At 54.3% G+C, this 15,168-nt stretch overlaps 1 protein-coding gene across 1 annotated transcript; it reads left to right on the top strand.

The window, feature by feature from the left end:
* The first annotated feature begins 584 nt into the window (after positions 1-584).
* Positions 585-2,725, top strand: BHLHE23 (basic helix-loop-helix family member e23). Its single transcript, XM_069546730.1, has one exon. It carries the CDS (start codon positions 732-734, stop codon positions 1,398-1,400), a length of 669 nt encoding a protein of 222 aa, XP_069402831.1. The 5' UTR covers positions 585-731; the 3' UTR covers positions 1,401-2,725.
* Positions 2,726-15,168: the final 12,443 nt, after the last annotated feature.

Consider the following 15,168-nt stretch of genomic DNA (forward strand, 5'->3'; position numbering starts at 1 on the left):
GCCCGGCACCTGATGCGGACTCGGCTGGTCGATCTCCGTGGTGTTCTGCGCGCTCCCTGCTCTGATCCCTGCCTGCGCGACGCCGGACGTAGGTCCTGCAAATGGCACAGAAGAAGAGAAGGAGTCGGACTGAGACGGGTGCCCACGAGGGACAGGAGGGTACAGCGGCTGCACCCCCGGGGGCGGCAGGAGGCAGCGCCGAGAAGCGGGAACAGCGCTCCTAGGCCCCACCGTGTCCACCACTGTCTCCAACCAGACCCCCGGCTCCCTCATCCCGGCGGCTCCCCCACCCTTGGCCGTCGGTCTGCGCCGCCTAAGCGGCCGGGCTCCGGAAAGAGGCGGTCACCAGGTCCCCTCTGATTGGACGGCTGCGAAGTCCCAGCGGGCGCCTCCGCACCTTAAAGGGGGAGTGGCGGCGCGAGTGGGAGGTAAAGCGCTCCCCAGCCCAGCCCAGCGCGCGGCGGCGAGAGGTGGGGGTGGGGTGGGGGGCAGTAGGAGAGAAAGAGACGGAATAGGAGGGGGAGGGGAGAAGGGGGAGGGGAGGCGACCAGGAGGCGGGGCCGAGGCCCTGGGAGGCTCGGGGACTGACTGACTGCCGGACGGACGCGCGAGCCGGGAACCTGACCGAGGCGGCGCCAGCGGCCAGCGCGAGCGCGGACCCTGGGGCGGCACGGCCTGGGCCGTGGGAGCACCTGCCCGCCCGGCGGGCCCTCGGGCCCAGAGGCGCGGCCATGGCAGAGCTCAAGTCGCTGTCGGGGGACGCGTACCTGGAGCTGAGCCACGGCTACGCGGCGGCGGGCCTCGCCTACGGGCCGGCCCGGGGGCCCGAGGCGGCCCGCTGCTACGGCATGCCGGGCACGGGAGGTGACCTCCCCGCGGCGTCCGCGCCCCGAGCCCCGGCCGCGGCAGCCGAGAGCAGCGGCGAGCAGAGCGGGGACGAGGACGACGCCTTCGAGCGGCGGAGGCGGCGGCGCGGGCCGGGGAGCGCGGCGGACGGACGGCGGCGGCCCCGGGAGCAGCGGTCGCTGCGGCTGAGCATCAACGCCCGGGAGCGCCGGCGGATGCACGACCTGAACGACGCCCTGGACGGTCTGCGCGCGGTGATCCCCTACGCGCACAGCCCGTCGGTGCGCAAGCTCTCCAAGATCGCCACGCTGCTGCTCGCCAAGAATTACATCCTCATGCAAGCGCAGGCCCTGGACGAGATGCGGCGCCTCGTGGCCTACCTCAACCACGGCCAGGGCTTGGCCGCGCCGGTGGCCGCCGCGCCCTTGGCGCCCTTCGGCCAGGCTGCAGTGTACCCCTTCTCTGCCAGCGCCGCGCTGCCCTGTCCAGACAAGTGCGCCGCCTTCTCCGGGACGCCCTCGGCGCTTTGCAAACACTGTAACGAGAAGCCCTAAGGGCCCTGGGCCGTCCCTCCTTCCGCACGCGTCCTTCATTTTACCTTTCCCCCATGACTGCCACCCTCCCCCACTGGACTGCGCTCACGGGGAGAAGACGGCCGCACCTCGCTTCCAGTCCTTATGCGCTGAGCAGTTGGGCCGGCGGAACAGAAGAGCAAAGCCCAGCCGGGAGTGGGACTGAACTGGACAACGGGGTGCTGGAATCCAGGTCGTAGAGCCTGCAGCGCCCCTGGGCACTCTCCGGACGTCGCCAGCCATCGATCCTGAACAGGACGGGGCTGACCAACCGTGTTTGTCTGGGTGCCACCGCTCAGCCTCGAAAAGAAACCCGGGGTTGCAGTGGGAACAGGGGTTGGCGCTATCCCCGCGCGGGTGATCCTCGCCAGAGCCACCTATGGGCTCGCAGAGCGCAGGGAAGGAGGGTAGCCCGGGTCCCGGCCCTCTCAGGGCGCGTATTTGGCCTGCGTCGGCCGTCTTGCCAACCACAAGGCCGCGCTCTGGGTGGGCGTGTTCCGCCTCCGCCGGCTCCATGACACCCTCCCCGTGCCGCAGGAGCGGAACTGCGGGATGAGCCCCAACCCGATCCCGCAACTGTGGTTGCAAGGAAGCTAGACCGCGGACGCAAGAAGACCCCGATTGGTAGCTTTTCGCCTTTCCCGTCTGTTACGTTTCTTTTCTAGCCTGCCTGGAGATGCTGACCTCTGGGTGAGCCGACGTTGACGCCGGCTGCTTCCCATTGTCCCTAAGCAGCCCCTGGACTCTCCAGCCACCACCGCCCTGGCGCGGCCCTGGTGAAGCTTTATGGAGACTGAGATGCGCCCTCTGCTTAAAGGCGGCTGCATGGAGGAGGGCTCCTGGGGTGTCAGGGGAGGGCCTAGTTTAGCCCTGGTGACAGGCCAAAGCCCCTCTCCACCGACCCCGCACAATTCTGGGAGAGGTGACCCGGCCCCGGTGAGTACACGCTGCTGGGGGCACGCCCTGGCCAATGAGCACGGTGATGGGATCTCTTTTAAAGGCAGTTCTCAACTCAGAACTCCGCCACCAGCCGGGGTCCACGCGCCGCGCACAGCCTGGGCCTCCCAGAGGGACCGAGCTGAGCTCGCCGGTTTGCGCTGGAGCGGCTCTGCCACAATACCCGGCTATATTAACCCAATTTCCGCGGCTGTCGTTAATGCTATGCTAATAGGGAGAGGACTGCGGCCCTACAAAGCGGCCTGTCTACAGCTGTTAACTTTAATTAATACGTTTCAAAAGGCCCTTTTGTATTTGCAAAATGAAGTGTGTGATTAAGTCTTATTCATAAAGACATATGTTTAATACTGGTTTTTGCTAATTTCCATATTTATTTCTTATTGTCTCCCCCCGCCCCAGTAACAGACTAGTTTATCAGTTTTGCACATTCTAAAAGCTGAGTGTTGGAAAGTGTGTTTCATATGCCTTTTAGATAACTGCATACCGAGTGTCATTAACTTCTAGGGTCATTTCAAAGTGACTCTGAATCAACTTTATAAATTACTTATAATCTGAAACAGAGCTGCTTATTCTAAAGTCAGACATGTTTAGCACATCATTTATGTTCAGAATAAAGTATTTGATTTCAACTAATTTTTAAAAATAATATGATGAAATTTTAATATCAAATTGAATAGTGTTCATTTGTGACAGAACTCATAATTTCAGTGTTCTGAGAGTTGTGTCAGTTTGGGCCACATGCTTCTAAATCAGTCTAAGTCTCTAAGACACAGACAACTGATCTGTAAGCAGCCACTCAGCAAATACACCAAATAATAAGAGAAAGAGCTTCCCTGGTGGCTCAGATGGTGAAGAATTCACCTGCCGATGCACGACACCCAGGTTCAATCCCTGGGTTGGAAGATCCCTTGGAGTAGGAAATGGCAACCCATTCCAGTATTCTTGCTGGGAGAATTCCATGGACAGAAGAGCCTGGCAGGCTACAGGCCATGGGATCACAAAAAGTCAGACACAACTGAGGAACTAACACACCCACACAATGAGAAAAAGGTGAAGAAAAATTTCTCTGCCCCTCTGGGTGAAAAATAACAAATTTTAAAAAGAACCATTAAAGTAAATTCTTCCAATAACTTCGTTTAAGTAAAAGTTAAATTTAAATATTTTTAAAAGCTGCAAACCTGTTTATCCGTGTCCTCCCAAAATGGTAGCCATGCTGTTCCCTGGGGTTGAGTGAAGGAGTTTTTTTAAAGTGAAATTAGGTGGGTTTCTCAACAGCAGCCGCTAATCATGCAGTCTGAAATATTAAAATGAATGCTTGTTTGGCTTCTCCCAAGTTTACACGACAGACCTCCTCATTCTAAGACGACCTAGACATAGGAAGAACATTCCTAACAGGGAGGGTCTGACCCCTCCATGGCCTGTGCGCCCCCAATATAACCAGCCAGAGGTGCCTGTTTGTGAGCCCAAAACTCTGGGAGCTTCTGATGGGGGTTCTGGTGTCTTCCCCTAAGGCTCATTTTCCTGCAGGGGTGGCATGAGTTGCTGTGGATGAACTTGAGAAAACTCATCACCCAGCGCCTAACCCAGAGCTCCCTCTTGAACAAGGGGGCAGGCGGGGGTGGAGGCAGAGGAGGAATTCAGTGGGAAAGAGCATTTTGTAGCTCAAGTTTGACACAGCTTATTTTCAAAAGTTTTTCGGTCACTCAGTCGTGTCCAACTCTTTGAGACCCCATGGACTGCAGCATGCCAGGCTTCCCTGTCCTTCACTATCTCCTGGAATTTGCTCAAACGTATGTCAGTTGAGTCAGTGATGTCATCTAGCCTTTGCCTCCCCCTTCTCCTCTTACCCTCAATCTTTCCCAACATAAATGGGAAACCAGTCTCTTCACATCAGGTGGCCAAAGTATTGGAACTTCAGCATCAGCATCAGTCCTTCTAGTGAATATTCAGGGTTGATTCTTGGAGGAGCAGGATATTAAGGCAAGCCTTTTAAAACTGGGGCTGCCCAGCACAGATAGTGCTGGCCATGTGTAGAATCTTATATTTTCTGGTGGCTATATTAAGAAAATAGAAGTAAATGAAATTAGCTTTAATGACTTATTTATTCCAACATAGCCCAACTATTATCATTTTAACATGTAATCAGTATTTTTTAATTATTAGGAAAATATAAATTACTAGGGAAATATTTTGGAGAAGGCAATGGCAACCCACTTTAGTGCTCTTGCCTGGCAAATCCCTTGGACGGAGCCTGGTGGGCTGCAGTCCATGGGGTGGCTAGGAGTCGGACACGACTGAGCGACTTCACCTTCACTTTTCACTTTCATGCATTGGAGAAGGAAATGGCAGCTCACTCCAGTGGTCTTCCCTGGAGGATCCCAGGGATGGGGGAGCCTGGTGGGCTGCCATCTATGGGGTCGCACAGAGTTGGACACGACTGAAGCGACTTAGCAACAGGGAAATATTTTACATTTTTTTCTTTTTTGTACTGAGTCTTCAAAATCCAGTGTGTCTTGCATTCAGAGCCCATGCAGCTCGGAACAGCCCATTTCATGTGCCCAGTGGCCACGTCCGGTGGAGATAGCAGCTCAAGATGATAAAAGTGCAAAGCATTCAAAGTGCGTTTTTAAAATTTTTATTATTAATTGGAAAATAATTGCTTTACAATGTTGTGTTCGTTTCTGCTGTACATCAGCCTTCCATCCACACTGACACCTGGGGAACCAGTGGAGTGACCCTGGGGTCCTCCCCACTCTGGCCAAGGGGTTGTCTTGATTCAGCAGAGCCTCTTCCCCTACTGACCCCACAGATGAAGGGCTTGACCGCACTGGCTGCTTGCGTGAGTCACTCTCGGACCAAGACTCCTTCGCACTGAGGTTATGAGCCAGAGAAGCCCAGCTCCTGGCAACGTGGGGCAGGCTTCTCAAGCCCAGTGGCTCCATGGGGACTCTGGCCAGGGTCAGAAGAGGCAAATTACTTGATCACAGTCCTGCACCTCATTTTCATTTACTGACTGATATGACGGTCGTGGCTCCAGCACTTTCGGTTCTGATGGTATCCAACACACTTTATGCCCAAAGATCACTCTTTTCTTGGTAGGAAATTCATGTACCTAAAATAGCATCTCAGTTTCCAGTAACAGGTAAGGGCACCCAGACTCCGGGGGCAGAACTCTACCTACACCAGGCTCTGCCCCCCGAGACCAGGAGCGTGAACCACACAGAAGCCATCCAGCCCCCATGAGCTCAGGGATGGACCCCCAAGTACCACACATGTGGCTTCCATTGTTTCGTTTTGCTGACTTCATCCCAAAGATGAGGTTTCCTTTTCACTTCTGCAGAGATCATGGAAACCTCCCGGAGCCTCGTTTTCCCTTCCGAGTAAGCTGAGGAGTGTCCCAGTGCAGATGCTTGCTCTGCCAAATACGCCTGTCTGTCTCTTTGCAGTTTGGGAGCATTAAAAAAGTTCTGCCTCTTTGTGAGACAGATACATATTTTCCTGAATTGATGGGGAAATACACCAACCATCACTCCGCGTGGCCCAGCCAGCCTGCCTCTCCCTCGGCGCCTACACGGACCCTGCTCCGCAGAGGCTCCGGGCCCTGCTTAATCCAGCAGAGAGTGATTACAGCAATTTTATCATGTGAATTTGCCTGGGATATGTTTTTAGTCTTTAATCCCTTTGGGCATCCCATTTGAAGGGATGGGATAGAGGGATTTATAATGGATTAAATAATTTCTCCCTCAATTGCCTCTTTGGGCTTGTAACTCGATGTTCCAACTCCCCAAGTCTGTTCATAAAATCAGAGAGTTAATACACATTTGTACATTTAACCCCAAAGGAGCAAAACCCACGTTACCATAATGCAGGACAGCTGAAATAATTAGCAAAGTAATCTTTGATCTGGTGTTTACCCCATTTTAAAAAGTGACTTGTGCCATTTTCTTCCCAGCCCAAAGTGCCCGAGGCATATGCGTTCATATCACGGTATAAAAGCTGTTTTTTCAGTGTGGTTCTGAGTGGGAAGGCGGCCAGAGTTGTTCTGGAGGTTAACATGAGGGGATCGAGTTTGTAAATGAGGACATTTCGCTGTCTCAGCTCTGCAGGAGTCCCGGCTGGTGCCCGGTAGGGACACAAAGGGAAGATGCTCTGTGGCCCCTGTGTCTGGGTCCGCACTTCCTGGGGGAACAGCTCCCTGAATGGATCACAGAGACCCATGTGGCCTTGCCCCCCACGACCCACAAGGCCTCTGGGGTGTCAGCCCTGCATGGCGCTGTGCTGCTGCCGGGGATGGGAGTGAGGGAGGTCCTTGCGGGAGCGGCTTGCCTGCATGTTGGAAGCAGCCCAGCCTTCCCAGTGGCCTGGCTTCGCCTCCAAGCTCCATTTTGTCTAAAGTGATGAGTCCACAGTCAGTTGCTCTCCTGGGGGCCCTGATTCAGCCTGACGGCAGCGCAATCTCCCCAGTTCCATGTGGACAGCTCTTGCTGCCCTAATGAGGCTAAGGCCAGCCTGGGAACCTGGCTTCCAGTCCCAAGACACCATAGGGACCCACGAGGCTCTTGGATGGCCTTGAGGCATCTGCCAGGATGCGTTTTGTCGCCTTTGTCACTCCGCAGCCGCTGGCTTGGGGCTCCAGCCTGCGTCCCTGCCTTTGACCGCAGACGGCACCCAAGGTACAAGATCCTTGGGAATGAGCGGCCGGCCTCAGTGCCTCGTGCATGTGAGGTGACAGGTCTGGGTTGGGCCCAGCCTGCACCTACCAGGGGTCCAGAGACAGGCTCACGTGACGCGGCCCTGAGTCATCACCGAGCAGGCGGGAAGCCAGGTCCCCCCTGCCAAAGTCACTCCAGGTTCCAGGATGGTTTGTGTAGAGCAGCCTGGATGCTGACCGAAAGCTTGATAGGGGCCAGCTTACCACTCAGGAGTGGACACATCTTGGTAACAGGGGCACAGAAACCCCGCTGTCTGTAAGTTGCTTTCTGGCCCGCGGTGCCCAGATTGTGGGTGGGAGGAGCTGGATCTCAAGACTCTGGGCATTAAGACCCTTTGTCCTTCCAGCGCCTCCCTGAGCAGCACAGCTGTCTGGCCCTCAGCCACCCTCAAACCACTGAGGGTCTAAGACGGCAGGGCTTCCTCTGAGGCATCACAGACTCGTGGGAAGGTGTTTATTATACATGCAGGAGTCTGGGTTTCCAAAATTAATGTGAAGTCTGTAACCTGCTTCCTGGATGTAAAAACACTACTCTTCATCCACCCTGAGCCCTTCTGGGTTCAGGGTCAGCAGTGATGTTCTAGAGCTTTCCGTGAGCTCTACCGCACACCCCCCTCCACCACCACCACCACCTCAGGGACCTGGGGCTGCCAGATGGGATGAAAGCGCCATCCTCAAATGTCCCAGGGCTGCTTCCAGGGAACAGAAGCTGCCCCCAGGCCCCCTGCACACACAGCCTGGCTCATCTCCTCCCTTTCTCTCTCTTTGTGTCTCTCCCTGTCCTCTCTGCTGCAGCTACTTCTGGGGCGAGGAGACTATAATCTTCCCTCCCCTTTGGCAAGCCCTCCTCCCCTAACAAACACATTCCTTCAAATATTGTAGGTTTAGGGTCTCATGACCCTGCTCACTGCCAGTGCAGTGCTGATTGCCTCTGCTTTTGGAAGGCCTGGCTCATCTGGAAAGGGAACACCTGATCCAGGAGAACAGCTTACCATCCCCTTTCAGCCCAGCCTGGAGCCAGGTGGACACAGCCTGGGGCAACCATGTTGTCTGCCCAAGCATCACCCGAACTCACATTCAGGTGAGCATGCTCACGTCCATGAGCGCATGTACAGGCGAGTCACGCTGTAGACAGTTTCCTCTCTGCCAAGGCCACAAGGTCCCCTTCAGGGGTGGCAGGGAGCTGTTGTGGAAGGTGGGTGAGACAACTCTGTAGGTTAGTGGGCAGGACCCGAGAGGGCAGGTTTCCATTGGGCCTCAGGGGACATCTTCACTGTGAGGGAGCCTGGATGGCCGAATGTGGCCACTGTCTGAGGGGCTCTGCAGAGACGGGAATGAGGGCAGTGTTCCCTGAGCTGCGGTCGTGTCCTGAGTCCCCCAGCCTGGCCGGCCCCAGCACCCGACCCTCCCCACTTAACCTGTAGCCCAGCCCGATTTCAACAGAGGCAGAGGGGAGCCGGCCGAGAAGGAGGAGGCCTTGGCCGCTGCTGGAGCTGCAGGAACGTTGGGCAGGGGTCAGCACCTACTAATCAGCACGTTGTCGGCAGGTTCGCTCTTGTTTTCCGTTTAACACGCTGGTTAAACAGTGCTTTTGAAGGGCCACAGGTCCCCACACCTGTCCTTCTCACCTCTCTCTGCACTGCAGGGAAAGCCGCTGCTAATTAATGTCGTGCTGGGAAGTGGCCATGCTGACGGATGAGGGATGCGGATGAACTTTCAAGGATACTGACTTCATTAAACCGGCTCATTACAGCCGCAGACCTGCTAAAGACGTTTTTGAAACAAGGCCCTTGGCTTTCAACTGCTCCTCCGCCCACCGAGTCTGGGAAGGAACAGTGTTTCCAAAATAACCACAAATGAACAGACACGATTGAGGCCCAGTGAGCATCAGCCCAGCACCCAGGCCAGGATGTAGAGCCTAGCACCAGTTTTCCACTCCGCCCAGGGACCCTGTGCCTCAGGAGGACTGAGTGAGGGTCCTGAGAAGCAGCTTCCCCCGCTCCCACCCCATCAAGGCTTCATCAGTGCCAACTGTGCTCCCGGCCAGGGGAGGTCACGGCCAGTGTCTGGGATCACAGACTCGGTGACGCTTTGCTGAAGATCCTACTCCTGCCCCCTTAGGCCCCCTGCAGAGCCTACAGGAAAAGATGAGAGAGCAGCTGGGCACCACTGCTCCCGAGGGGTGGTCCCTTCATTCTACAAGGGGTTACTTCTTCCTGTACCTTTTTTTTTTTTTTTTTTTTTGCTGCACTGGGTCTTTGTTGCTGCCAGAGGGCTTTCTCTAGCTGCCAGGAATGGGGACTGCTTTTCCTTGGGGAGTACGGGCTCCAGAGTTCTTGGGCTCAGTACTTGGGGGAGCAGTCTTTGTTACCCTGAGATGTGTGGAGTCTTCCTGGACCAGAGATGGAACTCAGGTCCCCTGCACTGGCAGGCGGATTCTTAACCTCTGGACCACCAGTGAAGTCCTTTACTGTATCTTTTTATTGTAGTGAAACATACTTACATAAAACACTGTTTAATCCCTTTTTGAGTATATGATTTGTTGGCACCAAGAACATTCACAAGGTCGTGCAACCACTGCCTCCCTGCCAGTCTATTTCCAGAGAGCTTTGTTAACACCTACAATTCGATTTTTTCAAGTCAGGCTTCATTTCAGTCGCTCAGTCGTGTCTGACTCTTTGTGACCCCATGAATTGCAGCACACCAGGCCTCCCTGTCCATCACCAACTCCCAGAGTTCACTCAGACTCATGTCCATCCAGTCAGTGATGCCATCCAGCCATCTCATCCTCTGTCATTCCCTTCTCCTCCTGCCCCCAATCCCTCCCAGCATCAGAGTCTTTTCCAATGAGTCAACTCTTCGCATGAGGTGGCCAAAGTATTGGAGTTTCAGCTTCAGCATCAGTCCTTCCAATGAACACCCAGGACTGATCTCCTTCAGAATGGACTGGTTGGATCTCCTTGCAGTCCAAGGAACTCTCAAGAGTCTTCTCCAACACCACAGTTCAAAAGCATCAATTCTTCGGTGCTCAGCCTTCTTCACAGTCCAACTCTCATATCCATACATGACCACAGGAAAAACCAGAGCCTTGACTAGACAGACCTTTGTCGGCAAAGTAATGCCTCTGCTTTTGAATATACTATCTAGGTTGGTCATAACTTTTCTTCCAAGGAGTAAGTGTCTTTTAATTTTATGGCTGCAGTCACCATCTGCAATGATTTTGAAGCCCAAAAGAATAAAGTCTGACACTGTTTCTCCATCTATTTCCCATGAAGTGATGGGACCTGATGCCATGATCTTCATTTTCCGAATGTTGAGCTTTAGGCCAACTTTTTCACTCTCCACTTTCACTTTCATCAAGACGCTTTTTAGTTCCTCTTCACTTTCTGACATAAGGGTGGTGTCATCTGCATATCTGAGGTGATTGATATTTCTCCCGGCAATCTTGATTGCAGCTTGTGTTTCTTCCAGTCCAGCATTTCTCATAATGTACTCTGCATAGAAGTTAAATAAGCAGGGTGACAATATACAGCCTTGATGTACTCCTTTTCCTATTTGGAACCAGTCTGTTGCTCCACGTCCAGTTCTAACTGTTGCTTCCTGACCTACATACAGATTTCTCAAGAGGCAGGTCAGGTGGTCTGGTATTCCCATCTCTTTCAGAATTTTCCACAGTTTATTGTGATCCACACAGTCAAAGGCTTTGGCATAGTCAATAGGGCAGAAATAGATGTTTTTCTGGAACTCTCTTGCTTTTTCCATGATCCAGCAGATGTTGGCAATTTGATCTCTGGTTCTTCTGCCTTTTCTAAAACCAGCTTGAACATCAGGAAGTTCACGGTTCACGTATTGCTGAAGCCTGGCTTGGAGAATTTTGAGCATTACTTTACTAGCATGTGAGATGAGTGCAATTGTGCGGTAGTTTATTGAGGTGCAATTTGCACCCAGTAAAATGCACCCCTTAGAGGCAGTTCATTGAATGTGGGTAAATGCATACAGCCTGAGATAGAGCAGAGCAAAATACACACTCTAGCCATCACCCCAAAAGCCCTCTTGTGCTCACCTGATCTGAAACCATGGGCCTGCCGTCTGGCCCTACAGTGACTTTCTTAGGAATGTCTCCTAAATGGATTCGTAGGGTGTGGGGTTTGGGGCCTGGCCTCTGTCACTCGGCCCAGGGGGTCTGAAGCTTGCAGAGGTTACCATCTGCTATGTAGGTGATGATCTCAATGGTGCTGGAGATTGGGGGCTGGGTGGTGGTGTCTTCTACTGCTCTACCATGGGCACTGGTCTCTGAAAGTCAGGGGCCACCCTGATTGTTGCAGAAACCACCCTGCATGAGCCACCGTGTTGTGGAAGAGGCTCTGGGGGGACGCAAGCACCCCACTTTGGTCTTTATGGGGCTGTTTCTGAAAATGACCCTGCCGGCCATCTGGGGCATCCCATAAAGGAGGTCCAGGATCCACAGCTCCGTCCGTGCCTATCACCCTCTGGAGTCCTCTGTCTCCTGCATTTACTCTTCCTTCCAAAGACACACCCTCTCCAGGGACACCTGAGCATGGCTTCCCCGACAAGGTGGGGGCAGTGAGGTGGTCCAGGCCCAGGAAAGGTGAGGGAGAGTGGTCACGTCCGGCCCCTGAGCTTCCCGAGGTCCACACATGTCCTTGTGAGGGGCCGGGCCAGCGTGTCTGAGTAAACGGGCCTGACAGCAGTGGTCAGGGAGGGGGTCCCAGGAGGGCCAGGCAGGCAGGTGCCTCATGATATCACTTTTCCATGAGTCCAGTGCCCAGGGCTCTCGCTAAGCTGCTTGTCAGTTAGCATTAACCTGGAGACACCCGGCCCCTTCCTGGGAACCACAGAAGAGCAGCCAGAAGCCTCGGACTCTCCTGAGGGACAGGAAAAGCTTGCATAGTGGGCAGGCCCCTGCCTGGGAGGTGTGATGATGTGATAGTGGGGAGATGAACCAATGGGGGAAGGTGAGAGGCCATGTCTCACAACCACTGTCTCCACAAAGTGGGAATATGGCCCAGGGTTTTTTGCTAGAATTTTGTCTCAGTTTTTCCTCCTGTTGTACTTTTTTGATAGAGAAAAATATGGAGAAGCTTCTAGTGAGCAAAGTGAGTGTCATGGGCTGTGGTTGGTGTGAATCACTGCTGCCAGGGTGACCTGAGTGCCCCAACACACCCTGCCTTGTCCTGGGGGATGGCTGTGGGGGCCCAAGGCACAGACATCAGGGGAAGCTGTCCTAGCAAACAGGAGGCGTTCCTAATCCCCACGTGGCAGCTCCATTATCCATCGGGTGGCACGGGGATGTTCAGATGGGACTGTGATTAAATTTCCTTGCATAACGAATGACCCTGAGTAGGTCTCTGCAATTTTCATTTTATGGAGATTTAATATAAATCAGTGCCCTGTTGCTGGCCCCACTTTAATCCGGAATCACTCATTAGATGAAGACCAACAGACATCGGTGGGCGAGGCCTGTGGGCTGAGCCGCGGACTGGACCCACCTGAGTGCGTCCAGATGGACGGCTGCTGCCCTGGATCTGTGATGGGTGCTAATCTCAGGCCTTGGCCCACTTCCTCCCCATTACACATATTAAATGCAGCCAAAATTCCAGGGTGTCACTGTCTCTGCAACTCTCCCGAGACTCCTCTGTTGCTGCTCCCGCCTGCCCACCCCACACAGAAGCAAAGCTGCCTAGGAGCCGGGGCTGGGGGTTGCCCACTGACAGATGACTCCTGGAGACCAGCAGGGTCCACGTCCTCCTGGCCAGACACACAGCTGGCTTCCCAGGTAAAGAGCAGGAAGTCATTTTAGTAAGCCTCTGCCCGAAGTAACTGCACGGTTCGTACTTAATACTGAAGACACTTTTCCTGATCATCTGAATTCAGATTGCAGCAGGTGTCCTGTGTTGGTATTTGCTACTCTGGCCACTGTCCTTGGCCCCTGCACGCTAGGCCCTGAGCCTCCCCGAAACCCACTGACCAGGTCACTCACGTGGCTGCAGACCTCCTGGCAGCCCTGCCTCCTAAGACTCCATCAGTTTCCTGGGGGCCAGATGAGCTACAGAATAGCAGTCCCAGTGCAAAATGAAACTACGGGGCCCTGGCTCCAAAATGATTAAGAATTACAGGATGGAAATTGCAGAATTACAGTGCTGGGTTCCTGGCACACCGCTCAGGTCAGGCTGCCTGCTGCAAAGCCAGCCCTGCCAGGGGAGGAGGAGTGCAAAGAAGCCTGCCCCAACCCAGGCTGTGCCTGAGACACTACACACACATGTAGATTTGTGCACACTCACACACACAAGCGTGCATATATGTATTCAGACACATGTTCACATTCGCACACATGCACCACATATCCAGACACATGTCCATATTTGCATACATGTATCCAGACACATGTTTGCATTTGCACACATGCTCACATGTGTATACGTGCAGGCACACACATGTACTTCCATCAGATACTGCCCATTTACAGGCATAGTGACAGGTCTGGCTTGGTTGTGTCCCCCTCTCTGCGTAACTGACAGTAGCCTTGCAGGTTTTGCATTTATGAGCTCCCCTCATGCTGAGGTCTGACAGAACACAATTCAGGTGCTTCTTGAATCTGTTTCTCCCAGGCTGCAGTCTTAATAAACCCCAAGTAAGCACTAGCATTTCAATCAGGTCTCCATTTCAGAAATTTTGGTTGACACAGGAATAGGCATTACTAAGGATCCTGAGAAGAGGCAGCTGCCTGACTCATCTGAGTGGGCTCTTACGTGTGCCCACATGAGAGAAGGCAGAGGGAGCTCGATGACAAGAGCCACAGAGAGACAGCTCCCGCCAGAGTGGGCACAGGCAAGGGTGACGCTCCCTGGAGTCTCCGGAGGCTGTGGCCCTGCCCGCACCTGACTTAGGACCTCTGTCCCCCAGACTGCATAAGAGCAATTTTTACTGTTCAGCCCAAGCCCACCCTGGAGGGTACAAGGACCCCACTACCCCTCACGGTACTACCTCTCCTTCGTGAGCTGTCCAGAGCTCCTCCATGGCTTTATTCTCCCAGAGGTTCAGGAGGGCAGGGAAGGGCCCATGGTGGCTGCTCCAGGGCCCCTGGCCAACTGTGTGCTCACAGCACCACTGTCCTCTTTGCAGGTCAGCCCAGGAGTCGTCAGAAACAGCACAGAGCTGCCTAGATGGACCCACAGCCTCTGCTTCACTGGGAGCCACGTCACAGAGTTGTGGGAGGGTCACGTGGACCCTGACACAGTCACGAGCTGGGCATGCCTACTGGACCCTCTGGGGACCCCAAGGTGTTAGCTGTCCTAGGAAAAACAGCCCACAGGACATTTCCCACTGCAGATGCTCTGGTCTGGCTGGACAAGGGCAGGCTGTGAGCAACAGATGGGCCACCCCTGACCAGGCAGGACCCAAGGCCTGAATCAGCCACTGACCACCTGGAGCCTCAGTGTCCTGGTTTGTAGAATGGGTTAAGACTCTGCCGGGCTGGGAGGTGCATCCCGGCTGCCCACGGGACTAGCAGACAACCAGGTGGCAGTGTCCTCGTACAAAAGACTCGCCTGGGTCCCCTGACATTGTGTAAAGGGTCAAGTGGAGTCCCAGCTTGTGTGTGACCCTCCCGATAATCATGCTGTTCTCCAGGACAAGACCCTTAACTCTCCCACATGGATCAGCTCCCGGGACTCATTCTTGATTGCCAGACCCTAGAGTTAACTGTGCTGACTGACTCCATACAGCCATGGGGAGGCCACGTAGGTATAGGGCTTCTCAGATGCCAAGGAGGGCAGATTGGAACCAGAGGCCCTCCCCCAAGAGGCCTGGACCAGGCCCTACAGGGGGCCCAACTGGGCTCAGGTGGTGGGAGCTCCGGGCCAAAACCACCGTCATCAGCACAGTGAGAACCAGCAACTCAGGGGTGCAAATGAGACCAGACTATCTACACCTAGAAAACCCAGCTCTTTTCCCTCTCCCTCCACTGGCAAGGCCAACAGTCCCCACCATCCCAGACCCCATGGTTAGTTCTTCCTGAGCTACATATGCTACACTTGGAGAGCAGTGCTAGAAATCAACCCC

Source organism: Ovis canadensis, chromosome 13, assembly GCF_042477335.2.
Source record: "Ovis canadensis isolate MfBH-ARS-UI-01 breed Bighorn chromosome 13, ARS-UI_OviCan_v2, whole genome shotgun sequence".
Lineage (NCBI taxonomy): Eukaryota > Metazoa > Chordata > Mammalia > Artiodactyla > Bovidae > Ovis > Ovis canadensis.